Source organism: Lepidochelys olivacea (genome assembly GCF_965140295.1).
Source record: "Lepidochelys olivacea isolate rLepOli2 genome assembly, chromosome: 5".
Classification (NCBI taxonomy): Eukaryota; Metazoa; Chordata; order Testudines; family Cheloniidae; genus Lepidochelys; species Lepidochelys olivacea.
The window spans coordinates 129,706,505-129,728,252 of NC_140415.1; the positions used below are offsets into that span (position 1 = coordinate 129,706,505).

A 21,748-nucleotide genomic window follows, 5' to 3' on the forward strand; every position below is an offset into this window, starting at 1 on the left:
TCAAATCAGTTTTTCTTGCTTTATTGGTGGCTTTCCCCTTGGGACCCAGAGACTTGAGTTTTGAGCTCTCTCAGCCCTTGACTGAACAGGGGAAGGAGGTGTTGACTCTTCAGCAGAAGGGCTATCATTGGAAGTGTTTGAGTTCAGTTAGCCAGTCAGAAGGATTCTGATAGGCTGAGTAGAAAGCACTTCCCCTCTTAATTTTTCTGGTTTCATCTGCATAGCATTTCTGTGAAATATTTGCCCAGTCAAGCACAGTCTTCCAATCAAACAGGATAGTTGAGTTAAATTTCTAATGTAAACAAACAGAAACAACAAATCTTCCCAGCTTCACTTATACATCATAAGGAAGCAGAAAGGTTTTTTCCCATGGTAGAGCCCCTTCCAAGTCCTAGTTCCTGAGTATGGCATATTTTCATTGTAAGATGGTAGTTCCTACAGACCCCAACAACACTGGCCCAATACTAGCTGTTTTGGCTGGGTGAAGGTACCAGACCACAATAGAGTAGGAGCATGCTGCAATGGAATACTAAAAACAGGTCCTAAAGGAAATACCTTATCTGTACTGCAGGGAATCTTAAAACTAGGTAGGTTTCTATTTTTGTAAAGCAGAAGGGTGCTGAAATGAACTGCAATTACTAACTTGGTTTGATGTGTATATCCTACAGCTGTCTTACTGTATTGGTCTGAGCCATCCTCTAGCCATTTCTGTGTTCCACTATGGCACTTCAGATAGATCAGAAGAAGAGCTTCTTGAAATTGTGCAGAAAAACTTTGATCTAAGCCTTGGAGTCATTATAAGGTTTATTTCCCATTGGAGAACTTACACACATTGACAGTTCACTCTAGTATAATAGACAGTTGAACAATTTAAATTCAAGTGTTTGGTTCCTATACTCCTGACTCTGAAATAATTTATAATCATTAAAATACCCATTAGCGCCATCTTTGTGTCCTCCCCGTTACACAAACTGCTCCACTCAGAAGCCTAAAACCAGTCCTCAAGTTGGGTCCTCCCTGTAGAATGGTTTAAAACATCGTGCCCATAAGACTTGTCTATACCACATATTTTTACCAAGCTGGTAAGAAGGTGATAATGCTGTTTAATTCTGGTACAATTTGTGGCCACACATCTTCGCTTACACATGATTATAAGTAGGGGTCTACTTAAATCACGGAGAAATCAAACATTTTTCATGTGTTGGTCACATCATAACTAGCAGATTTTGCAGATGTGTTCATACTATGCCGCCCTTACTTCTGCACTGTTGCTAGCGGCAGTGCTGCCTTCAGAGCTGGGTGCCTGGCCAGCAGCCGCCACTGTCTGGCTGCTCAGCTCTGAAGGCAGTGCAGAAGTAAGGGTGGCAATACCGCAATCCCCCTACAATAGGCTTGCGACCACCTTTTGGGTCGGGACCCCCAGTTTGAGAAACACTGTGTACTTTTGTATACTTTTATGCCTATTGTATAGGGTAAAAGTGAACAAAAGACCAGCTTTCACAGAAGAGACCAGATTTCATGGTTCTTGACACGTTTTTCACAGATGCAAATTTGGTAGGGCCCTAATTATAACCATGGCAGTGCACTGCATTTCACTGTGGCTCATGACCAGGGTAATGTAGTATGCATGTCAAAGTGTAATTAAATTTCAGTACAGTTCCTCTGTGGCATAGACAGGATTGCCTAACAGCATCTGCCACTGGGTTACCTACTGTTCCTACCTCCCTAGTTTATCTGAGGACTCCCACTTCTACAAAGGACTACTCTATAATGAGGCCTCCCTGCACTCTCTTCCTTTGAGGCAGCTTTCCACAGGTGTTGCTACCTATGGTCCAGCTTCTGATATACTTACTTCACAAATAATCCCACTGAATCAGTGAGATTGTCTGTGGAATAAATAACCCTCACTCAAGTTGAATACATCTGAATCTGGCCCTTTTCAGAAAGTGGCAGTCCAGTACTTGCTGTTGCTAGCCATCAAGAGCTGTAGCAAGCATGTCAACATCCACTTCTGGAGAGGTGGAGTTTTGGGCCAGCTACTGTAAATATTTTCTCCATTTCAGGAAAGTGTTTGGTTTGATAATGAGGTGAAAACCCAACTAGTGATCTGGAACAAAGAGCCAACCTTAATAATAGTGCTGCAATCTTATAACGCCTGTTTGAAGTTGACTAAACTTGGTTTAAAAGGCAGCCAGCTAGTCCCATGTTTTAGGAGTCTAATTAAATTGCAGAGAAAACACATTTTTTGTGGGTCGGTCATGACATAAATGGCAAATTTCATGGATAACACGGCTATTTATGCCGTGACCAACCCACAAAAAATCTGTGCTTTCTCTGCAGCGTTTCTCAAAGTGGGGGCCCCAACCCAAAAGGGAGTCGCAAGCCTATTGTAGGGGTGTCGTGGTATTGCCACTTTTACATCTATGGCTCTGTGGATGATGGGAAAGTGGTGGACGTGTTGTTCCTTGACTTTAGCAAAGCTTTTGACACGGTCTCCCACAGTGTTCTTGCCAGCAAGTTAAAGAAGTATGGGCTGGATGAATGGACTATAAGGTGGATAGAAAGTTGGCTAGATTGTCGGGCTCAACGGGTAGTGATCAATGGCTCCATGTCTAGTTGGCAGCCGGTATCAAGTGGAGTGCCCCAAGGGTCAGTCCTCGGGCCGGTTTTGCTCAATATCTTCATAAATGAACTGGAGGATGGTGTGGATTGCACCCTCAGCAAGTTTGTAGATGACACTAAACTGGGAGGAGAGGTAGATACACTGGAGGGAAGGGATAGGATACAGAGGGCCCTAGACAAATTGGAGGATTGGGCCAAAAGAAATCTGATGAGGTTCAACAAGGACAAGTGCAGAGTCCTGCACTTAGGACGGAAGAATCCAATGCACCACTACAGACTAGGGACCGAATGGCTCGGCAGCAGTTCTGCAGAAAAGGACCTAGGGGTCACAGTGGATGAGAAGTTGGATATGAGTCAACAGTGTGCCCTTGTTGCCAAGGCGGCCAATGGCATTTTGGGATGTATAGGTAGGGGCATTGCCAGCAGATTGTGGGACGTGATCGTTCCCCTCTATTTGACATTGGTGAGGCCTCATCTGGAGTTCTGTGTCCAGTTTTGGGCCCCACACTACAAGGATGTGGAAAAATTGGAAAGTGTCCAGCGGAGGGCAACAAAAATGATTAGGGGACTAGAACACATGATTTATGAGGAGAGGCTGAGGGAACTGGGATTGTTTAGTCTGCGGAAGAGAAGAATGAGGGAGGATTTGATAGCTGCTTTCAACTACCTGAAAGAGGGTTCCAAAGAGGATGGATCTAGATTGTTCTCAGTGGTAGCTGATGACAGAACAAGGAGTAATGGTCTCAAGTTGCAGTGGGGGAGGTTTAGGTTGGATAGTAGGAAAAACTTTTTCACTAGGAGGGTGGTGAAACACTGGAATGCGTTACCTAGGGAGGTGGTGGAATCTCCTTCCTTAGATATTTTTAAGGTCAGGCTTGACAAAGCCGTGGCTGGGATGATTTAGTTGGGGATTGGTCCTGCTTTGAGCAGGAGGTTGGACTAGATGACCTCCTGGGGTCCCTTCCAACCCTGATTCTATGCTGCTGCTCTCAGCAGTGCTGCCTTCAGAACTGGGTGGCAGCTGCTGGCCGGGCTTCCAGCTCTGAAGGCAGTTTTGCTGCCAGCAGCAGCACAGAACTAGGCATGGCATGGTATGCTGTTGCCGCCCTTACTTCTGTGGTGCTCCTGCTGTTCTTGGTGCCGCTGCCTTCAGAGCTAGGCACCCCACCAGCAGCTGCTGCTCTCTGCTCTGTCTTCAGATCTAGGTGACCAGAAATCAAATTTCACAGGGGAGACCAGATTTCATGGGCTGTGATGTGATTTTCATGGCTGCAAATTTGGTAAGCCCCCTACCCTTAGTTGTTAGATGCTCTCATAATAAACACAGGGAAACAATCACAACATTGTGTAAAACTATTAGGGACTTGGCTTAAAGCCCTAAGCCAAAATCCAGTTGTGGCTGAAACTATAAAAACCATTGAAGGTGTCACCCAATCAACAGCAGTTGTGGGTGGGGGAGAAACCCTGTGCAGCTATTGAAGCTGCTCTATTCCATTTTTTACACTGCTTCCACCATGGCGTGGCTAGTGACACTAGCCCAATGCAGTCCTGGCACTCAGGGGAGCATAAAGACTGTGCTTGGCCCCTCACCTCTGGAGGGGGTCAGAAAGGGAAGGGGGTAGGTGCTCCCTGACCAGCACTTGCCTGCTTGCACAGAGGAGGGGTGCAGTCTGACCCTAATACTTACCTTTGGTCACTGATTCATTTGACTCTTTATGTGAATCATAGGCACTGACTCTGTGGGTGCACCAGCTGGGGGAAGGGATGAAATGGGGGTGGGGCTCGGGGCTGAAAGGGGGTTGAGCGCCCCTGGGGAAAATTAGAAGCCAGTGCCTGTGATGTGAATTGTTATGGGGAATTGCCTCTCTACTCCTAGTTTTCAGTTTTGAACTCCTTATCTTTGTAAAGTGCTAATATAAACTTAAGAATCCCTTTCAGAATTTTGAAAATATTGCTTTAATTGCTCACGTACATCTTCAGTCCAGCACCCTTAATGTGGTTCTAGTCTGATGGGGATTATAAACAGTATTGTGGAGTTTCATATATATTGCATCTGAGGAAAACCTGGATGCATTACAGAAGTAGTAAGGCTATGTTCACGCTACAGCTTAAGTCAGTATAGGTTGTATCATTCAGGGGTATGAATAAACCACGCGTCCAAGCTACATAAGTTACACCGCCGCCATGGGAGAGCTTCTCCTGCCAACTACTTAGCTATTACTGCTCATGGGGGCTAGAATAATTAAGTCAACAGGAGAGTTCTCCACCAATGTAGCTGTGCGGCTGTAAGCTCTGTAGTGTAGCCATAGCTATGTTATTTATGTACCTTAAATAATATGTACCTTAAATATGTACGTTATTTATGTACCTTAAATAATCAGATAAAAAATGTTCTTTCCCCAAGTTAAAATGTCAAAATGTGGAGAAACTTTCTGCCAGTATCTTTAAATCTTATACTACTCTTCAGTCAGCTGTTAACTTTGTATACACAGAGGGAGCAGATCTGTTGAGTAAGATCATCACTTACGTAGTACGTTTCAGAGGACAGCATTTTCTAGCTTTTCTGAAGATAAAACAATGAGGAGTCCTTGTGGCATCTTAGGGACTAACACATTTATTTGGGCATAAGCTTTCGTGGGCTAGAACCCACTTAATCAGGTGCATGGAGTGGCAAATACAGTAGCAGGTATAAATACACAGCACGTGAAAAGATGGGAGTTGCCTTACCAAGTGGGAGGTCAGTCTAACAAGACAATTCAATTAACAGTAGGATAACAAGAGAGGAAAAATCACTGACACTCAAGCCTAAGCTGACACCTTTATTACATACTGTACTCTGGAAAGTAATATCCTTCCTGTGATCGTCACCAGTATTCACAGACTGGACTCAATCTGCTAGTACAATCTAAATTCTTATTTGCCGTTTTCACTCTTGCTGTTGATAAGCTGATGACTTCAGTGATTTCTTATTATATTCTTTTTATTATTTTGACACCCAGACCCTCTTGACGTGAGTGATTTTTGTTCATTTAATAACATCCAATGCAACATGGTTTAATACATATCGCTAGATTAATCCCTTTCTCACAAACCATTTTCACTGTTTTGAGCACCACAGGTGATTTGTTCCAATCAACTAGGAGCCAAAAGTTTTGGAGTCTTTGTGACAGGGTGTAAATAGCCTAAGGCTTATTCATCACTCTGTGTGCTCGGCAAGTGTCCCCACATGGGCCAAACTAAGGAGATAATTGGTTAAGGACTGGATGATTAAACAACTAACAAGATGATTCAGCTCATCAGCTGGGGATAGTTAAAAGAGACAGAGGAGGCAGGGGTGGCCCGTCCATATAGGCGAACTAGGCAGTCACCTCAGGTGCCAAGCTAAATGGGGCGCCAAATTCGAGGAAAAAAATGAAAAAGATGAAAAAAATACAAATAAAATAACGGAGGTGTCATTATTTCAATTCCCATGCATGTACAGAGGGAATATGAATTATAATTCATTTCTCTACATTTCTGAGAATTTATTAATATGTCAAAACTTTTATTTACTGCAAAAATAAATAACATTTTAGCTAATTTTTTTCAATTTGCGACATAGGGTCAAGATGACCCACTCCGCAATTTTGATAAGCAATAACTCAGCCACAATGAAACACATCCACCAGTGGCAAAAGCTGCAATGCTAGTGACACCTCATTTGAATATACATCAAGGTCTCATAGCCAGAAATTCATGTAGAGTGGAGATATCGCAAGTTGATACATGTCAAAAGGTCATTTTAACACATGTCGCAGCTAGATGGTTAAGAATCAACCGAATACTTTGGTAAATTATGTTTCTTGGTGCCAAAGAATAAAGAATAACGTCTTTCAGCATTATAAATCCAAAATGTGAGTATCTTTAAGTGTTATTAAACCTTAGTATTATTATCGGACTGTATAATTATGAACTTTTCTTTGTTATAACTGGTTCACGTAATAAATAAGGTCCATAAAAGAAAAGTAACAGTGTTAACGCTTAATAGACTACGAAAGTGATGACGTCATACTCCAAGCGGGTAAGCGTGAGGAAGGGGATTACTTTCCAAACAACTGGTGTCAGGTAATAACATTGAAAAAGGTCATTTTGTTTCCATGTAAAAACTGTAACTAATTGTTTTAATAGGTAAGTGAGTGTATGTTACTAATCATTGAACCTTTAAGCAGCGAAAAGATGTGTTGGGATGGCTGCAATGTGGTTTAAGTCACCAACCATGTGGTGTGTCAGCCATCAGCTATAATGCTTGCAGTCAGGAGCACAGTACATAACAATATTCAAATGTCCAATGGCAGAAAGAGGAAAAAGAAAACCCTCAGGAGCTGAGTATTGTAAACAAAAGGCTGAGAAGGAAAAGGACCAAGCAAAACAGCAGGGATTCTTCCTGAAATATCTTCTCTTTAATCCAAATAAAGATGGAAGCAGTTCACAGCATCCAGATGAAGGAATTTTACTTGGGGAGGAGATTAGCTCACATCCGCATGGAAGCAGTTTGGAATATCAAGATGAAGGTATATTACTTCGAGATGAGGGTAGCTCACATCCACAAAAAAGCAGTTTGCAAACTCAAGATGGTGGAAACTTACTTCTATATGAAGGCAACTCACAGCATCAGACTGATATGGAAGTGGAGAAAATGTATTCACCTTCAGAGAGACATGCAGAAATTGAAGTAAATGAAGTAGAAGGAAGAAAGGATAAGGAAGTTACAAACAAGTTACAGTATGGGGACCCAGGTTCATGGCCCAAATGTGATGACAGTGTGCGGCAAATTCTCATGGAACATGGACCCAAACAAGTTCATGAATTTCCCTTCCCTAAGGATGGAAATCAAAGAAAATTCTCTGCTCAGCGTTACAAGAGGAAACTCATTAATGGGGAAGAAATTAATTAAAACTGGTTACAATATTCAGTGTTGAAGGACTCTGTTTTGCTTTTGCTGCAAGTTGTTTAGAAATCAAGCAATTGGTACATCACTTATTGAAAATGGTTTGAAGGACTGGAAAAACATATCTTCAATTCTCTCTTCACATGAAAGAAGTACAGAACATTTGGAATGTTTTCAAAATTGGAAAGAACTTGAATTATGATTGCAAAAAGGAAAAACTATCGATGAAGAAAATTTACGTGTGTCAAGGAAAAAGAAGAATATTGGCAACAAATATTAGAGCATCTTATTCCTTTAGTGAGAGTTCTTGGTGGGCAAAATTTAGCATTCTGCAGCAGAAATAAAAAATTATACACTCCAGGTTATGAAAACTTTTTAAAATTTGTTGAATACCTAGCTTTGTTTGATCCAGTCATGAAGGAACATCTATGTAAAATAGGTTTCAGAGTAGCAGCCTTGTTACTCTGTGTCCGCAAAAAGAAAAGGAGTACTTGTGGCACCTTAGAGACTAACAAATTTATTTGAGCATAAGCTTTCGTGAGCTACAGCTCACTTAATTGGATGCATCCGATGTAGCTCACAAAAGCTTATGCCATCCGATGAAGTGAGCTGTAGCTCATGAAAGCTTATCCTCAAATAAATTTGTTAGTCTCTAAGATGCCACAAGTACTCCTTTTCTTTCTATGTAAAATAACTGATCATGAAACACAGGTTCTTTACTCAGGAAAAAATATGCAGAATGAACTGATTCAAATCCTAGCAAATGCCATTAAAAAGAAAATTTTAGAAACTGTCCATTCTGCAAAATACTTTTCAATAATACTGGACTGTACACCAGATGTGAGTCATGTTGAACAAATGATGATGATCATTCGTTTTGTGGATATGGAAAAGTCTGTAGATGAAGATAATGTTTAAGTGCTCATAAAGGAACATTTTTTGGGTTTTGTACCACTGAAGGAGACGACTGGAGCATTTATGACAAACTATCCTACAAGAGCTTGAAACAATGTCATTATCTGTTGAAAACTTATGTAGCCAAGGCTATGATAATGGGAGTAATATGAAGGGTAAAGACAATAGTGTGCAAAGGAGAATGATGGAAATCAATCCTAGGGCCTTTTTCGTTCCTTGCAGTGTGCATTCTCTGAATTTGGTTGTCAATGATGCTGCTACATGCTGTTTGGAGGCAAGCAGTTTCTTTGACTTGGTGCAACGTGTTTGTGTTTTTCTCAGGCTCAACATGCCATTGGGAGATTCTGACTCGCCATATGAATTCTCTAACTGTGAAACCACTTAGATAAGATGGGAGAGTTGCATTGATGCTTTGAAGCCCCTTTGCTATGAACTTGGAAACATTTATGATGCCCTAACTGAAATTTCTGATGATACTACCTTTACTAGATCAACTGACAATACGGCATGTCCAGATGCAGTAGCTCTTGAAAATGGCCTTTCCAAGTTCAAATTTGTGACTTCACTGATTTTGTGGTATAATATCCTTTCCGAGATTAACCTTACTAGTAAGCAGCTTCAGGAAAAGAACTTGAACATACATTCTGCTATTCAAAAACTGCAGCTAACTAAAAATATTCTGGAGGAATTCAGAAGTGATGAAGGGTTTGAAAGAACACTGGTAGATTCTCTCGAGCTTGCTGCAGAAATAGACTTTCTGACAGAGTTTGAACCAGAGCCAGTTCGCATTCGGGAAAAGAAACAGCAGTTTTTGTATGAAGGATGAGACACACCAATTCAGAACCCAAAACAAAGGTTCAAAGTGAGTTTCTACTTTGCAGTCCTTGATACTGCTATTCACTTGGTTGATGAAAGATTTCAACAGATGCAGCAGCTAGAGTCAGTATTTGGCTTTCTGTATGATATCCACAGCTTGCAAAAGAAAACAGCAAAACAGATAAGAGAATTTTGTTTAAAACTGGAGTCGGCATTGACTCATGAAAATTCAAAAGACATTGATGCTACAGTTTTGTGTAGTGAGCTTCAGGCTTTTCCAAGATGATTTAAGAAACATTCCACTCCTGAAGAAGTACTGAAGTTTGTTTGGTTTCAGAGTAACAGCCGTGATAGTCTGTATTCGCAAAAAGAAAAGGAGTACATTGGTTAGTCTCTAAGGTGCCACAAGTACTCCTTTTCTTTTTGTGAAGTTTGTTTGTGAAAATAAACTCTCAGACAGTTTTCCAAACATTTTTATAGCTCTACACATTCTTTTAACTTTGCCAGTTTGCATAGCTAGTGGGGAACGTAGCTTCTCAAAGTTAAAATTGATAAAAACATATCTGCGTTCAACAATGGTGCAAGAGAGACTTGTTGGACTTGCCACAGTGTCAGTAGAGCATGAAATCGCTGGAAAACTGGATCTAAAAGAACTAGTGACTGAATTTTCAAAACTTAAAGCGAGAAAAGTCATGTTTTAAGAGCATAGAGTGTTTTTTATTCGGAGTGTTTTGTAAATACAGGTTAAAGTTCATTGAAGAGTTTTGTTATATCTTTCTATAATGGGTATGTTGGTAGTGGCAGTTAAAGCAGGATAGCGTAATGGATGATTTTGGATTTGTAATAATAAAAATTATAATTAACATTTGTAATGCATTTTTATTTGAAATCAGACTGAAATATCATCTAGCTGTTGTGTACAAATCTATTCTGAAAATTTCATGTCTCTGTTTTATCTGATCTCAGAAACATTGGGTGGACAGATGGACAGACAAACCGAATAATTAAGCCTCTGGTTAAAAAAAAAAACATTACAAGGAAAAAAGGGGCAAAATGTTTTGCAGTTTACCAAAAACCTCAGCCTAGATCTCGTTGCTGGTAGCTAGTCTAGGGCCGCCCCTGAGGCTAACCCATGATCTCAGAGAGATGAGATCTCTCCCTGTTTCTCACCCTGTATGTGAGGAGAAAGTAAAAGCCTTATGTTGTGGGGGACAAGCACTTGTATAGCACATTGTAAATAACGCATATGATGTTGAATCTATGCAGGAGTGTGTGAGGTCTGTTTGCAATGAAGAATCCATGCTGAGGGAACCCCACCCTTTGACAGTCTTGCTGCTTTGTTGCTCATTTACTTGGCCTTTTAAGTATTAGCATCTTCTAAATTGGGTCTGATGCAAAGCGTATTGGAGTCAATAGGAATTTTTTCCATTGATTGCAGTAAGCTTTGGATCAGGCCCGTACATCTTGTTTTAAAATAGTCTTGTCCAAACGTAAGTACTGGTATGGTATGTGGTCCTGATATTGGCTCCTGCATGCTCTGGACCACACAGCCTCTTTCCAGCTTGAAGATCAATGTATATCCTCATGGTACTTGTTCCACTTTACCTTAGTTTTTAAGACTTGGGCAATAGCCAGGACAATAAGGTGCTCAAGAGGAAATTAGCTTAAGAACAGTAGAGTAAGAAATCTCCTATATTAAACATAAACCCTTCAAATAAAGATTAACAAGTACAGTGAGCCTGGATTCAATGAAACTTACATTACAGAGAAATGCAGTAATGGCCCATATTGATTCAGACGTTGGCTGATATTGGGACACAAGTCCAGTGTAGAGAAATATGCCTCTCTGGCCGAAACCTTGAGAGCTAAGTGTTACCAGGTCCAGACACATGCACTGATCATCAGAGCCTTCGGTGCATGGGACCCCAGTAATGAGTGAGTACTGAGAGAATGCGGAATTGGTCAACGCTACTCTCGGCTGATGCGGCAACTTATGGTGTTGGACGCCATCAGGTGGTTGAGGGACATCTACATAGAACACATCACCGGACATCCGCAATACTGGGAGGGATGAGCTGGAGTGCCAATGAGAAGCGCAGTCAGGAAAGTAACAAATACTTTCCTCATGGATTGTATTTTTCTAAATGGACAACCAACCTAATTCCCAATTACTGAGGGACAACCTCCACTCATTGATATATACTTTACTTTCTACAACCAAATCTCTGTGCAGCTTTTCATGAGTGATGTACACGAGTATTCGGATTCTAATATCTAAACTGTATTGTTAAATCTATTCACCTAATTTGGGTTATTGCTGATTATGTACTATATGTATCATATGACTTTTAAAAAACTAACTTTATATTTGTGGATAATCTAAGCACTATACCCAGATGTACAAACACTCTTTTCTCAACCTATGTAGTGTATATTTTTTTTAACATTAGCTTTAATAAAATTTTTAAATCAGAGATTGACCATTCCAGTAGCTGTAAACCCCAAGTGTAGGCACGGTAAACCCTCATTACACTAGACTTGCATTAGTGCAATTTACCTTGGTTGCAAACAGGGTTAAGCTCCACCCCTGCAAAAAGTTGCTTTGCCTGTCACGGTAGTGTCTTGCACCATTGCAGCTACACTGGCATCTATCCACTGATGGCTGTTATCAGGTCTAAAGCCTAGTGTAGACAAAAACTAGCTGGTTTGGAAAATATTCATCTGGCAGAACCCATGTTCATTGTGAAAATTGGTATTTAGTGTTTAGATTTACTAGTGTGGAAGTACTGTCCTTCATAGGGTCCTTTCCGGGATGTTTCCTACATGAGGATATGATCTGGCTTTGACTGTCTTATGGCTACATTTGAATATACCCTATGTTACATTTAAAATGAACAAAGTGTCCTTCCACAGACTTGCACAGGCATAGGAGAAAAACATTTCAAGTCCATAGGCACATTTTGTGAACATTGTGGCTGAGCAAGGTGATCCAAATGTTTCTGCTACTAGCTGCATACTGATATTGTGTCTGATAGTTAGACTTTCAGGCACTCTGCTCTTGGTTTTCAGGTGCTATAAATGGACCCTGAATCCATTCTGTGGCTGCTGTTCCCTTTGTAAATTTGGATGATTTAATGGAGGAGAGATTATAGTTTGCACTATCAGTTAAAATCATTCCCCTTGTTTGTCTGGGGAGGGCATCAGAGTATCTTGATACACTAATATACTTGCATCTTCTCTTGCAGTGGTAGACTTAAAAAAATACTTCTGTTACTTTTTATGCAGGGAACTGGATTTGAAGAAACCAATATATCAACAGACTGCATATTATGGGCACTTTGGAAGAGAAGAATTTACATGGGAAATACCAAAGAAGCTTGCGTATTAGGCTTTTCCAAATCTGTCTCTTGTAATGGAGAATCTTTTTAATGAGCAGGTATGACCACTAAACTGTCAGAGGGGAAAAGAATTTTTTTTAAATCTAATAAATGACATTCTTATAACTGAACTAGGTACTGATAATTATAAGCAATGTAACTTTTATGCTGGCTTTACATTTTAAATACACGTATATGAAACCTAGTGTCTCTTCATTTATTTCTTCAGAAAGGACTCAAGTGACTTACAACCTTTAGCCCTGGTCTACACTGGGTCGGGGGGGGGGGGTCCACCTAAAATATGCAACTTCAGCTACGCAGATAGCATAGCTGAAGTTGGCATATCTTAGGTCGACTTACCTGGCCGTAAGGATGGCAGTGAGTCGACCGCTGCCACTCCCCCGTCGACTCCACTTCCACTTCTCGCGAGCTGGAGTTCCGGAGTCGATGGGGAGTGCGTTCGGGGATCGATTTATCGCGTCTCATCTAGACGCGATAAATCGATCCCTGATAGATCGATCACTACACCGATCCGGCGGGTAGTGAAGACCTGCCCTTAGTCTCTGCTGCAGTTATCCAAGTGAGTTAGTGAAAATGCTCACCTATTATGGGATATTACATATTATAATCTGTATATGCCTTAGCTGTGAGATAACATTTACTTAAGTTTGCTTTAACATGAGTCAAAGCTTTGTGTGTATACTTTTGTGACAGTTGGTATGTGTTTCAGTGTAAACATCCAGGGCTTGCTTACACAGCTAGTTGAGTGCTATGCTCTAACTGGCCATGTGGGCCCAGCTTCCACGCACTATAAGTTCTGTAGTGCCGTTTGGTGTACTCCCACTGTAACTTTATAGTCTGTGGTAGCTGGGTCCACATGGTCTGTTAGTGCATGATAGGCGAGTGCCATGTCCATTCATACCCCAGCTTGCTGCATATTAAATGTAGACAAGGCCCCCAGTCTTCATTGCCCTGAAACTTTCTGTGCTTGGGCTGTCCTAAATTTTAATTTTGGTTATGTGTAAACTCTGAACTGAATGAGTTTAATCTACCCAAGTTTTGAAATATAAACATTTTCCTGTTGTAGAAATGATTTGTAAACTCAAGTGACTGAAAACGTAAATCAAAATTAACATGAGATGCACAATTGTTTAATTTTTCAAGGACTACAAGGCTAGTACATATGAAAGAACATTCTTCCTCTTTCAGATGAGCAAATGATCTCCCTGTTCTAAACTAATATAGAATATTGTCCATGTGTAGTTTTGTAGCCATTTTGATTAATGGAGGGGAATTTAGCAATAGGGCAACCCAAAGAGGGGGGCAGGGCCTCCCTCCTTCAGTGCAGCGCTCACCTCAAACACAAGTAATTGAATTGCGATACTAATCTCAATTGAGGTAGAAGAGAGCTCCTCCCTGCAGGTAGTGACTGGTCTGTTGCTCTCAAATGCAAAAGTAAAACAGCTGTGCAGGTCCACTTCATGTATGCCTTGACTTGGGCAACTCCTAGAGCCATGTTAGTCTGCTTGCATTTGGATAGCTGTTCTTGCCTCAGTAACTTTCTACTGACAAATGCACGCCCAATTAATCAAAACAATGTTATGGGTCACTCTTGTTATGCAGGGAGGACCCCGTTCTTCCCTTGAATAAGCAGAAGCAATCTTATTGATTGTAATGGAAGTCTTCGCTGTGCCCACAAGGGCAGGACAGGGCCCTGTGTCTTTATCCAAAATGAATCTAGTTTGAACTAGATACACCCATTCCAGGAGGAGAACATGTTCTAGCTTAACCATCCATTTTAATATGCGCATGTCAAAATATTGTCTGGAGATACATAAATGGAGCGGTTGACAATGGTGCTGGAATCATTCAAAATAGCTTTCTCAACACCATTAGCAATATTGGGGTTAAAATGTTAGGATACTGAATGTCAAGAGTTGACCTAGGCCCCCCCAGAACTGGATGTTCCTGGGGCAGGATTCAGTACAAGTACTAGACTCTATGTAAAAGGTGTTTAAGTAGACAGGCATGAGGCCTCTTTTCTCTCACCTCATTTTGGGATCAAGAACCAACCAGCAACTTGGTGGAAAGAAAGAATAGTGAAGATCCATTTCTTGCAGGGTTAGTTCATTCTCTTTTCCTGGAGGATTGACTCTTTTCAGTCTTGCTGTGGTTCTAGAATGCACAGCTCTCCAAATGAAGAGCACTATGTAACATTAAGAATATATCAATAATTACATCCAAAAAACTACATTAAAAGAATATTAAGGTTGTAAAGTCAAGAACTCAAAAGCTTAGGAATGCCTGATTTAAGGTTGCTTCTGAAACCTTAATTCATCCCTGTTGGGCGCATGCATTACAGCCCTAAATTACATAATAACATACTAGCTTTTCCACAGGCCTGCTGCCTTATTTAGTGTACAGAATAGAATGTGCTCCCTGAATACTTTGTTTTACTTCAATTGTCCTGTGTGTTGTCCCAGGCCTTATTTAATGGACACGAGTTAATGAGTGTTCCTGGCTAGGCAACTCCATCCCATCCCGGTAAATAATGACCATGCCTCAGTGTTACATACTTGTCAGCTCCTGTCTGGATTACAGCAATGCAATATACCTGGCCATGCAGCTATCAGCCCATACTAAACTCCAGCTTATAGAGAACACTACTATACACCTCCTCAGCAACACTGGCTATTGCAAGCACATCAGGCCTGTGCTCTACACTGGCTTTCTAAGGAGTAATCAAATTCAAGGTATTGGGCCTCATTTTCAAAGCAGTAAACTGTCTTGACCCAGTACATTGACCCATGCCCAAATAAATCTGTTAGTCTTTAAGGTGCCACCGGACTCTTTGTTGTTTTTGTGGATATAGACTAACACGACTACCCCTCTGATACTTAGTACATTTTAAATGATTGCCCAAAGTTCTGCCTTGAAGACCATGGGCAACAACTCTGGCACAATCATCCTTTTTACCCTAACAGTAGAGCTCATCTGTGCAGAAGACCGCTTTCTCTGAGACTGGTCTGAGACTGTGGAATAAACTCCCACAGTAACTAGCAACTACTGCAAACCTCACCACCTTCTACTACAAGTGCAAGGTGCTCTTCTTGGATCTGCCTTCTAATACTCACAAGTAGCCTCTTCACCAGGTTGCACTTTTACTCACACCTCCTGATTTATGCACACCCTATCTGTGGCCCCATGAAGTTGCCATCCACCATACCAGGAGGAGGATGCTGGATGGGGAGGAGCTTTGCGACAATGGGGCCTATTTCCACTCCTCTTTTAGATCATGTATCCAAACAGAGTTCCTCTGGGCCGGGTCCACTGGGTCCCTGGATGCTTTCGAGGAGCAGTGGGCGCTGTCCGTGGTTCTCTGTTCAGGTGTCCCTTTCTGGCTCCCTGCTTTTGACCCTGTAACCCACACTCCCGTTCCTGCTTTGTCATTTGTTATCCCCCAACTTTATATGAACCCTGGCTTTTAGTGCCTCCTTCCCTTAGGCTGGGGGAAGAGCCTTCTGATGGGGCTACCTACTCCTGGGATTTCAATAGGTGCTAGCTCCCAGCACTCTGTCACAGCCTCCCCCTGCCAAATTTCAGGCTCTGTTGCAAAATCTAGAGGTGCTAGACCTTCTCTGCAAAACCATCTTAAGAATCTTCTTACCATGGGCAAAATGGCATAATTTTCTTTAACTTGCTTTGTGAAAATGGCTCAACTGGTTTAGTGGAAACTTTTCCCCCAAAATCATTGGCCTGAAGGAGACCCCTGGTGTATATAAATCTTCAGCATAACTGGTTAAAGTTTTGACTACAGTACAAGCAATTAAAATGGAACCTTATACTGTGAAGTGTTGGGCAACTTTAATTATAGAAGCTGCTGCTAGCACTGCCTATAATATTCCAGTTATCTACGTAGGGACTAGTGAAAAAAATTTACTTTAGCAATACCGAGTAGCTACAATTTTATACACTTGGCCTCGATCAAAACCGGCATCTTCTGGAAAGAGATACGTAAGCTTTTTATATAAAACCACATACAGTAAACATAATGGCTTTTAACCTTTCTTATGCATAAAAAATATGAAACTATAATAACAAATCAGACTAAGCCCTGGTCTACACTAGGACTTTAGGTCGAATTTAGCAACGTTAAATCGATTTAAACCTGCACCCGTCCACACAGTGAAGCCCTTTATTTCGACTTAAAGGGCTCTTAAAATCGATTTCCTTACTCCACCCCTGACAAGTGGATTAGCGCTTAAATCGACGTTCCCGGCTCGAATTTGGGGTACTGTGGACACAATTCGATGGTATTGGCCTCCGGGAGCTATCCCAGAGTGCTCCATTCTGACCGCTCTGGACAGCACTCTCAACTCAGATGCACTGGCCAGGTAGACAGGAAAAGAACCGCAAACTTTTGAATCTCATTTCCTGTTTGGCCAGCGTGGCAAGCTGCAGGTGACCATGCAGAGCTCATCAGCACAGGTGACCATGATGGAGTCCCAGAATCGCAAAAGAGCTCCAGCATGGACCGAACGGGAGGTACGGGATCTGATCGCTGTTTGGGGAGAGGAATCCGTGCTATCAGAACTCCGTTCCAGTTTTCGAAATGCCAAAACCTTTGTGAAAATCTCCCAGGGCATGAAGGACAGAGGCCATAACAGGGACCCGAAGCAGTGCCGCGTGAAACTGAAGGAGCTGAGGCAAGCCTACCAGAAAACCAGAGAGGCGAACGGCCGCTCTGGGTCAGAGCCCCAAACATGCCGCTTCTATGATGAGCTGCATGCCATTTTAGGGGGTTCAGCCACCACTACCCCAGCCGTGTTGTTTGACTCCTTCAATGGAGATGGAGGCAATACGGAAGCAGGTTTTGGGGACGAAGAAGATGATGATGATGAGGAGGTTGTAGATAGCTCACAGCAAGCAAGCGGAGAAACCGGTTTTCCCGACAGCCAGGAACTGTTTCTCACCCTAGACCTGGAGCCAGTACCCCCCGAACCCACCCAAGGCTGCCTCCTGGACCCAGCAGGCGGAGAAGGGACCTCTGGTGAGTGTACCTTTTAAAATGCTATACATGGTTTAAAAGCAAGCATGTGAAAGGATTACTTTGCCCTGGCATTTGCGGTTCTCCTAGATGTAGTCCTAAAGCCTTTGCAAAAGGTTTCTGGGGAGGGCAGCCTTATTTCGTCCTTCATGGTAGGACACTTTACCACTCCAGGCCAGTAACACATACTCGGGAATCACTGTAGAACAAAGCATTGCAGTGTATGTTTGCTGGCATTCAACCAAAATCCGTTCTTTATCTCTCTGTGTTATCCTCAGGAGAGTGAGATATAATTCATGGTCACCTGGTTGAAATAGAGTGCTTTTCTTCAGGGACACTCAGAGGTGCCCGTTCCTGCTGGGCTGTTTGCCTGTGGCTGAACAGAAATGTTCCCCGCTGTTAGCCACAGGGAGGGGGGAAGGTTGAGGGGGTAGTCACGCGGTGGGAGGAGGCAAAATGCGACCTTGTAACGAAAGCACATGTGCTATGTATGTAATGTTAACAGCAAGGTTTACCCTGAAAGAGTGTAGCGACTGTTTTATAAAATGTGTCTTTTTAAATACCGCTGTCCCTTTTTTTTTCTCCACCAGCTGCATGTGTTTCAATGATCACAGGATCTTCTCCTTCCCAGAGGCTAGTGAAGCTTAGAAAGGAAAAAAAAACGCACTCGCGATGAAATGTTCTCCGAGCTCATGCTGTCCTCCCACACTGACAGAGCACAGACGAATGCGTGGAGGCAAATAATGTCAGAGTGCAGGAAAGCACAAAATGACCGGGAGGAGAGGTGGAGGGCTGAAGAGAGTAAGTGGCGGGCTGAAGACAGGGCTGAAGCTCAAATGTGGCGGCAGCGTGATGAGAGGAGGCAGGATTCAATGCTGAGGCTGCTGCAGGACCAAACCAGAATGCTCCAGTGTATGGTTGAGCTGCAGCAAAGGCGGCTGGAGCACAGACTGCCACTGCTGCCCCTCTGTAACCAAACGCCCTCCTCCCCAAGTTCCATAGCCTCCACACCCAGACGCCCAAGAACGCGGTGGGGGGGCCTCCGGCCAACCAGCCACTCCACCACAGAGGATTGCCTCAAAAAAAGAAGGCTGTCATTCAATAAATTTTAAAGTTGTAAACTTTTAAAGTGCTGTGTGGCATTTTCCTTCCCTCCTCCACCACCCCTCCTGGGATACCTTGGTAGTCATCTCCCTATTTGTGTGATGAATGAATAACGAATGCATGACTGTGAAGCAGCAATGACTTTATTGCCTCTGCAAGCGGTGATTAAAGGGAGGAGGGGAGGGTGGTTAGCTTACAGGGAAGTAGAGTGAACCAAGGGGCGGGGGGTTTCATCAAGGAGAAACAAACAGAACTTTCACACCGTAGCCTGGCCAGTCATGAAACTGGTTTTCAAAGCTTCTCTGATGCGTACCGCGCCCTCCTGTGCTCTTCTAACCGCCCTGGTGTCTGGCTGCGCGTAACCAGCAGCTAGGCGATTTGCCTCAGCCTCCCACCCCGCCATAAACGTCTCCCCCTTACTCTCACAGATATTGTGGAGCACACAGCAAGCAGTAATAACAGTGGGAATATTGGTTTCGCTGAGGTCTAAGCGAGTCAGTAAACTGCGCCAGCGCGCCTTTAAACGTCCAAATGCACATTCTACCACCATTCTGCACTTGCTCAGCCTGTAGTTGAACAGCTCCTGACTACTGTCCAGGCTGCCTGTGTACGGCTTCATGAGCCATGGCATTAAGGGGTAGGCTGGGTCCCCAAGGATACATATAGGCATTTCAACATCCCCAACAGTTATTTTCTGGTCTGGGAATAAAGTCCCTTCCTGCAGCTTTTGAAACAGACCAGAGTTCCTGAAGATGCGAGCGTCATGCACCTTTCCCGGCCATCCCACGTTGATGTTGGTGAAACGTCCCTTGTGATCCACCAGAGCTTGCAGCACTATCGAAAAGTACCCCTTGCGGTTTATGTACTCGGCGGCTTGGTGCTCCGGTGCCAAGATAGGGATATGGGTTCCGTCTATAGCCCCACCACAGTTAGGGAATCCCATTGCAGCAAAGCCATCCACTATGACCTGCACATTTCCCAGGGTCACTACCCTTGATATCAGCAGATCTTTGATTGCGTGAGCTACTTGCATAACAGCAGCCCCCACAGTAGATTTGCCCACTCCAAATTGATTCCCAAATGACCGGTAGCTGTCTGGCGTTGCAAGCTTCCACAGGGCTATCGCAACTCGCTTCTCATCTGTGAGGGCTGCTCTGATCCTGGTATTCATGCGCTTCAGGGCAGGGGAAAGCAAGTCACAAAGTTCCATGAAAGTGCCCTTACGCATGCGAAAGTTTCGCAGCCACTGGGAATCGTCCCAGACCTGCAACACTATGCGGTCCCACCAGTCTGTGCTTGTTTCCCGAGCCCAGAATTGGCGTTCCACAGCATGAACCTGCCCCATTAGCACTATGATGCATGCATTGTCAGGGCCCATGCTTTCAGAGAAATCTGTGTCCATGTCCTGATCACTCACGGGACCACGCTGACGTCGCCTCCTCGCCCGGTATCGCGTTGCCAGGTTCTGGTGCTGCATATACTGCTGGATAATGCGTGTGGTGGTTGATGTGCTCCTAATTGCCAAAATGAGCTCAGCGGCCTCCATGCTTGCCTTGGTATGGCGTCCGCACAGAAAAAAGGCGCGGAACGATTGTCTGCCGTTGCTCTGACGGAGGGAGGGGCGACTGACGACACGGCTTACAGGGTTGGCTTCAGGGAGCTAAAATCAACAAAGGGTGTGCCTGTACATCAAGGAGTATTTCAGGCAGGACTGCACGGAGGGTTCCAATAAGAAATGGTGCACCAAAGTTATCGTTGTTATTGGAACAAGGAGGTTAGCCTGGCCTCTGATTGATACATGGCTAGATTTACCTCGCTGCACCTTCTCTGTAAGTGACTGCAGTGTGATCTAGAAGAATGAGTCCCCTAGACAGGGGAGAGGGGGAAGCAAATCTGGTCTATTTCTTGTTTTGATCCACTCCATCTATCTTTTACATCTTTGGCTGGCAGCAGACGGTGCAGAAGGACTGTATGCCATCCACATCTCATGGCTGCTCGGCAGAAGATGGTACAGTACGACTGCTAGCAGTCCGTATCGCCTGCCCGCTCACCATAAGACGGTTCAATAGGACTGACTGCAGGACTAAAGAGAATGACCTGCTCAAGTCACTCCAAATTTAGTCCCTGCGCCCATGTCTGCCCAGGCACTCCTGATCGACCTCACAGAGGCGACCAGGAGCACCTCAGACATGACGATGACGGCTACCAGTCGTACTGTACTGTCTGCTGCCACAAGGCAAGGGGTTGCTGCTACTGTGTAGCAATGCCGTACCGCGTCTGCCAGCATCCAGGAGACATAGGGTGACGGTTACCTGAGCAGGCTCCATGCTTGCCGTGGTATGGCGTCTGCACAGGTAACTCAGGAAAAAAGGCGCGAAATGATTGTCTGCCCTTGCTTTCACGGGGGGAGGGAGGGTGGGAACGGGGGCCTGACGATATGTACCCAGAACCACCCGCGACAATGTTTTAGCCCCATCAGGCATTGGGATATCAACCCAGAATTCCAATGGGCAGCGGAGACTGCGGGAACTGTGGGATAGCTACCCACAGTGCAACGCTCCGGAAGTCGACGCTTGCCTCGGTACTGTGGAAGCGCTCCGCCGAGTTAATGCACTTAATGCACTTAGAGCATTTTCTGTGGGGACACACACACTCGAATATATAAAACCGATTTTAAAAAAACCGACTTCTATAAATTCGACCTAATTTCGTAGTGTAGACATACCCTAAGAGCAAATTATAGCCTAGGCATTTTATTTTTGGACTTCACCCTCTGGGGAGGTGTACTCTGGCAAGTAACAGGAGAAAATTCTATAGTTAAAAAAACACCTCTTCACAATAAAAACATGTCCCTGTCTACAAGACAGTGGGATATAGCCAGGAATAAACAGTGGAGCTAGATATCAGATATTTCAGCCAGGGGACTGAGATTAGTGCTTT

At 43.4% G+C, this 21,748-nt stretch overlaps 1 protein-coding gene across 2 annotated transcripts in view; it reads left to right on the plus strand.

Annotated features, from left to right (window-relative positions):
• LOC311521097 (S-adenosylmethionine synthase-like) overlaps positions 1-12,731 on the plus strand; it is a 57,443-nt gene extending 44,712 nt beyond the window's left edge. For both annotated transcript variants that reach the window (XR_014711786.1, XM_084629219.1), the window contains one exon: positions 12,566-12,731. Coding sequence is in view for 1 of the 2 variants with exons in the window: in XM_084629219.1 (XP_084485345.1) it covers positions 12,566-12,709 (144 nt within the window). In the remaining variant the exon portion in view is untranslated. The remainder of the gene's footprint in view (positions 1-12,565) is intronic.
• Positions 12,732-21,748: the final 9,017 nt, after the last annotated feature.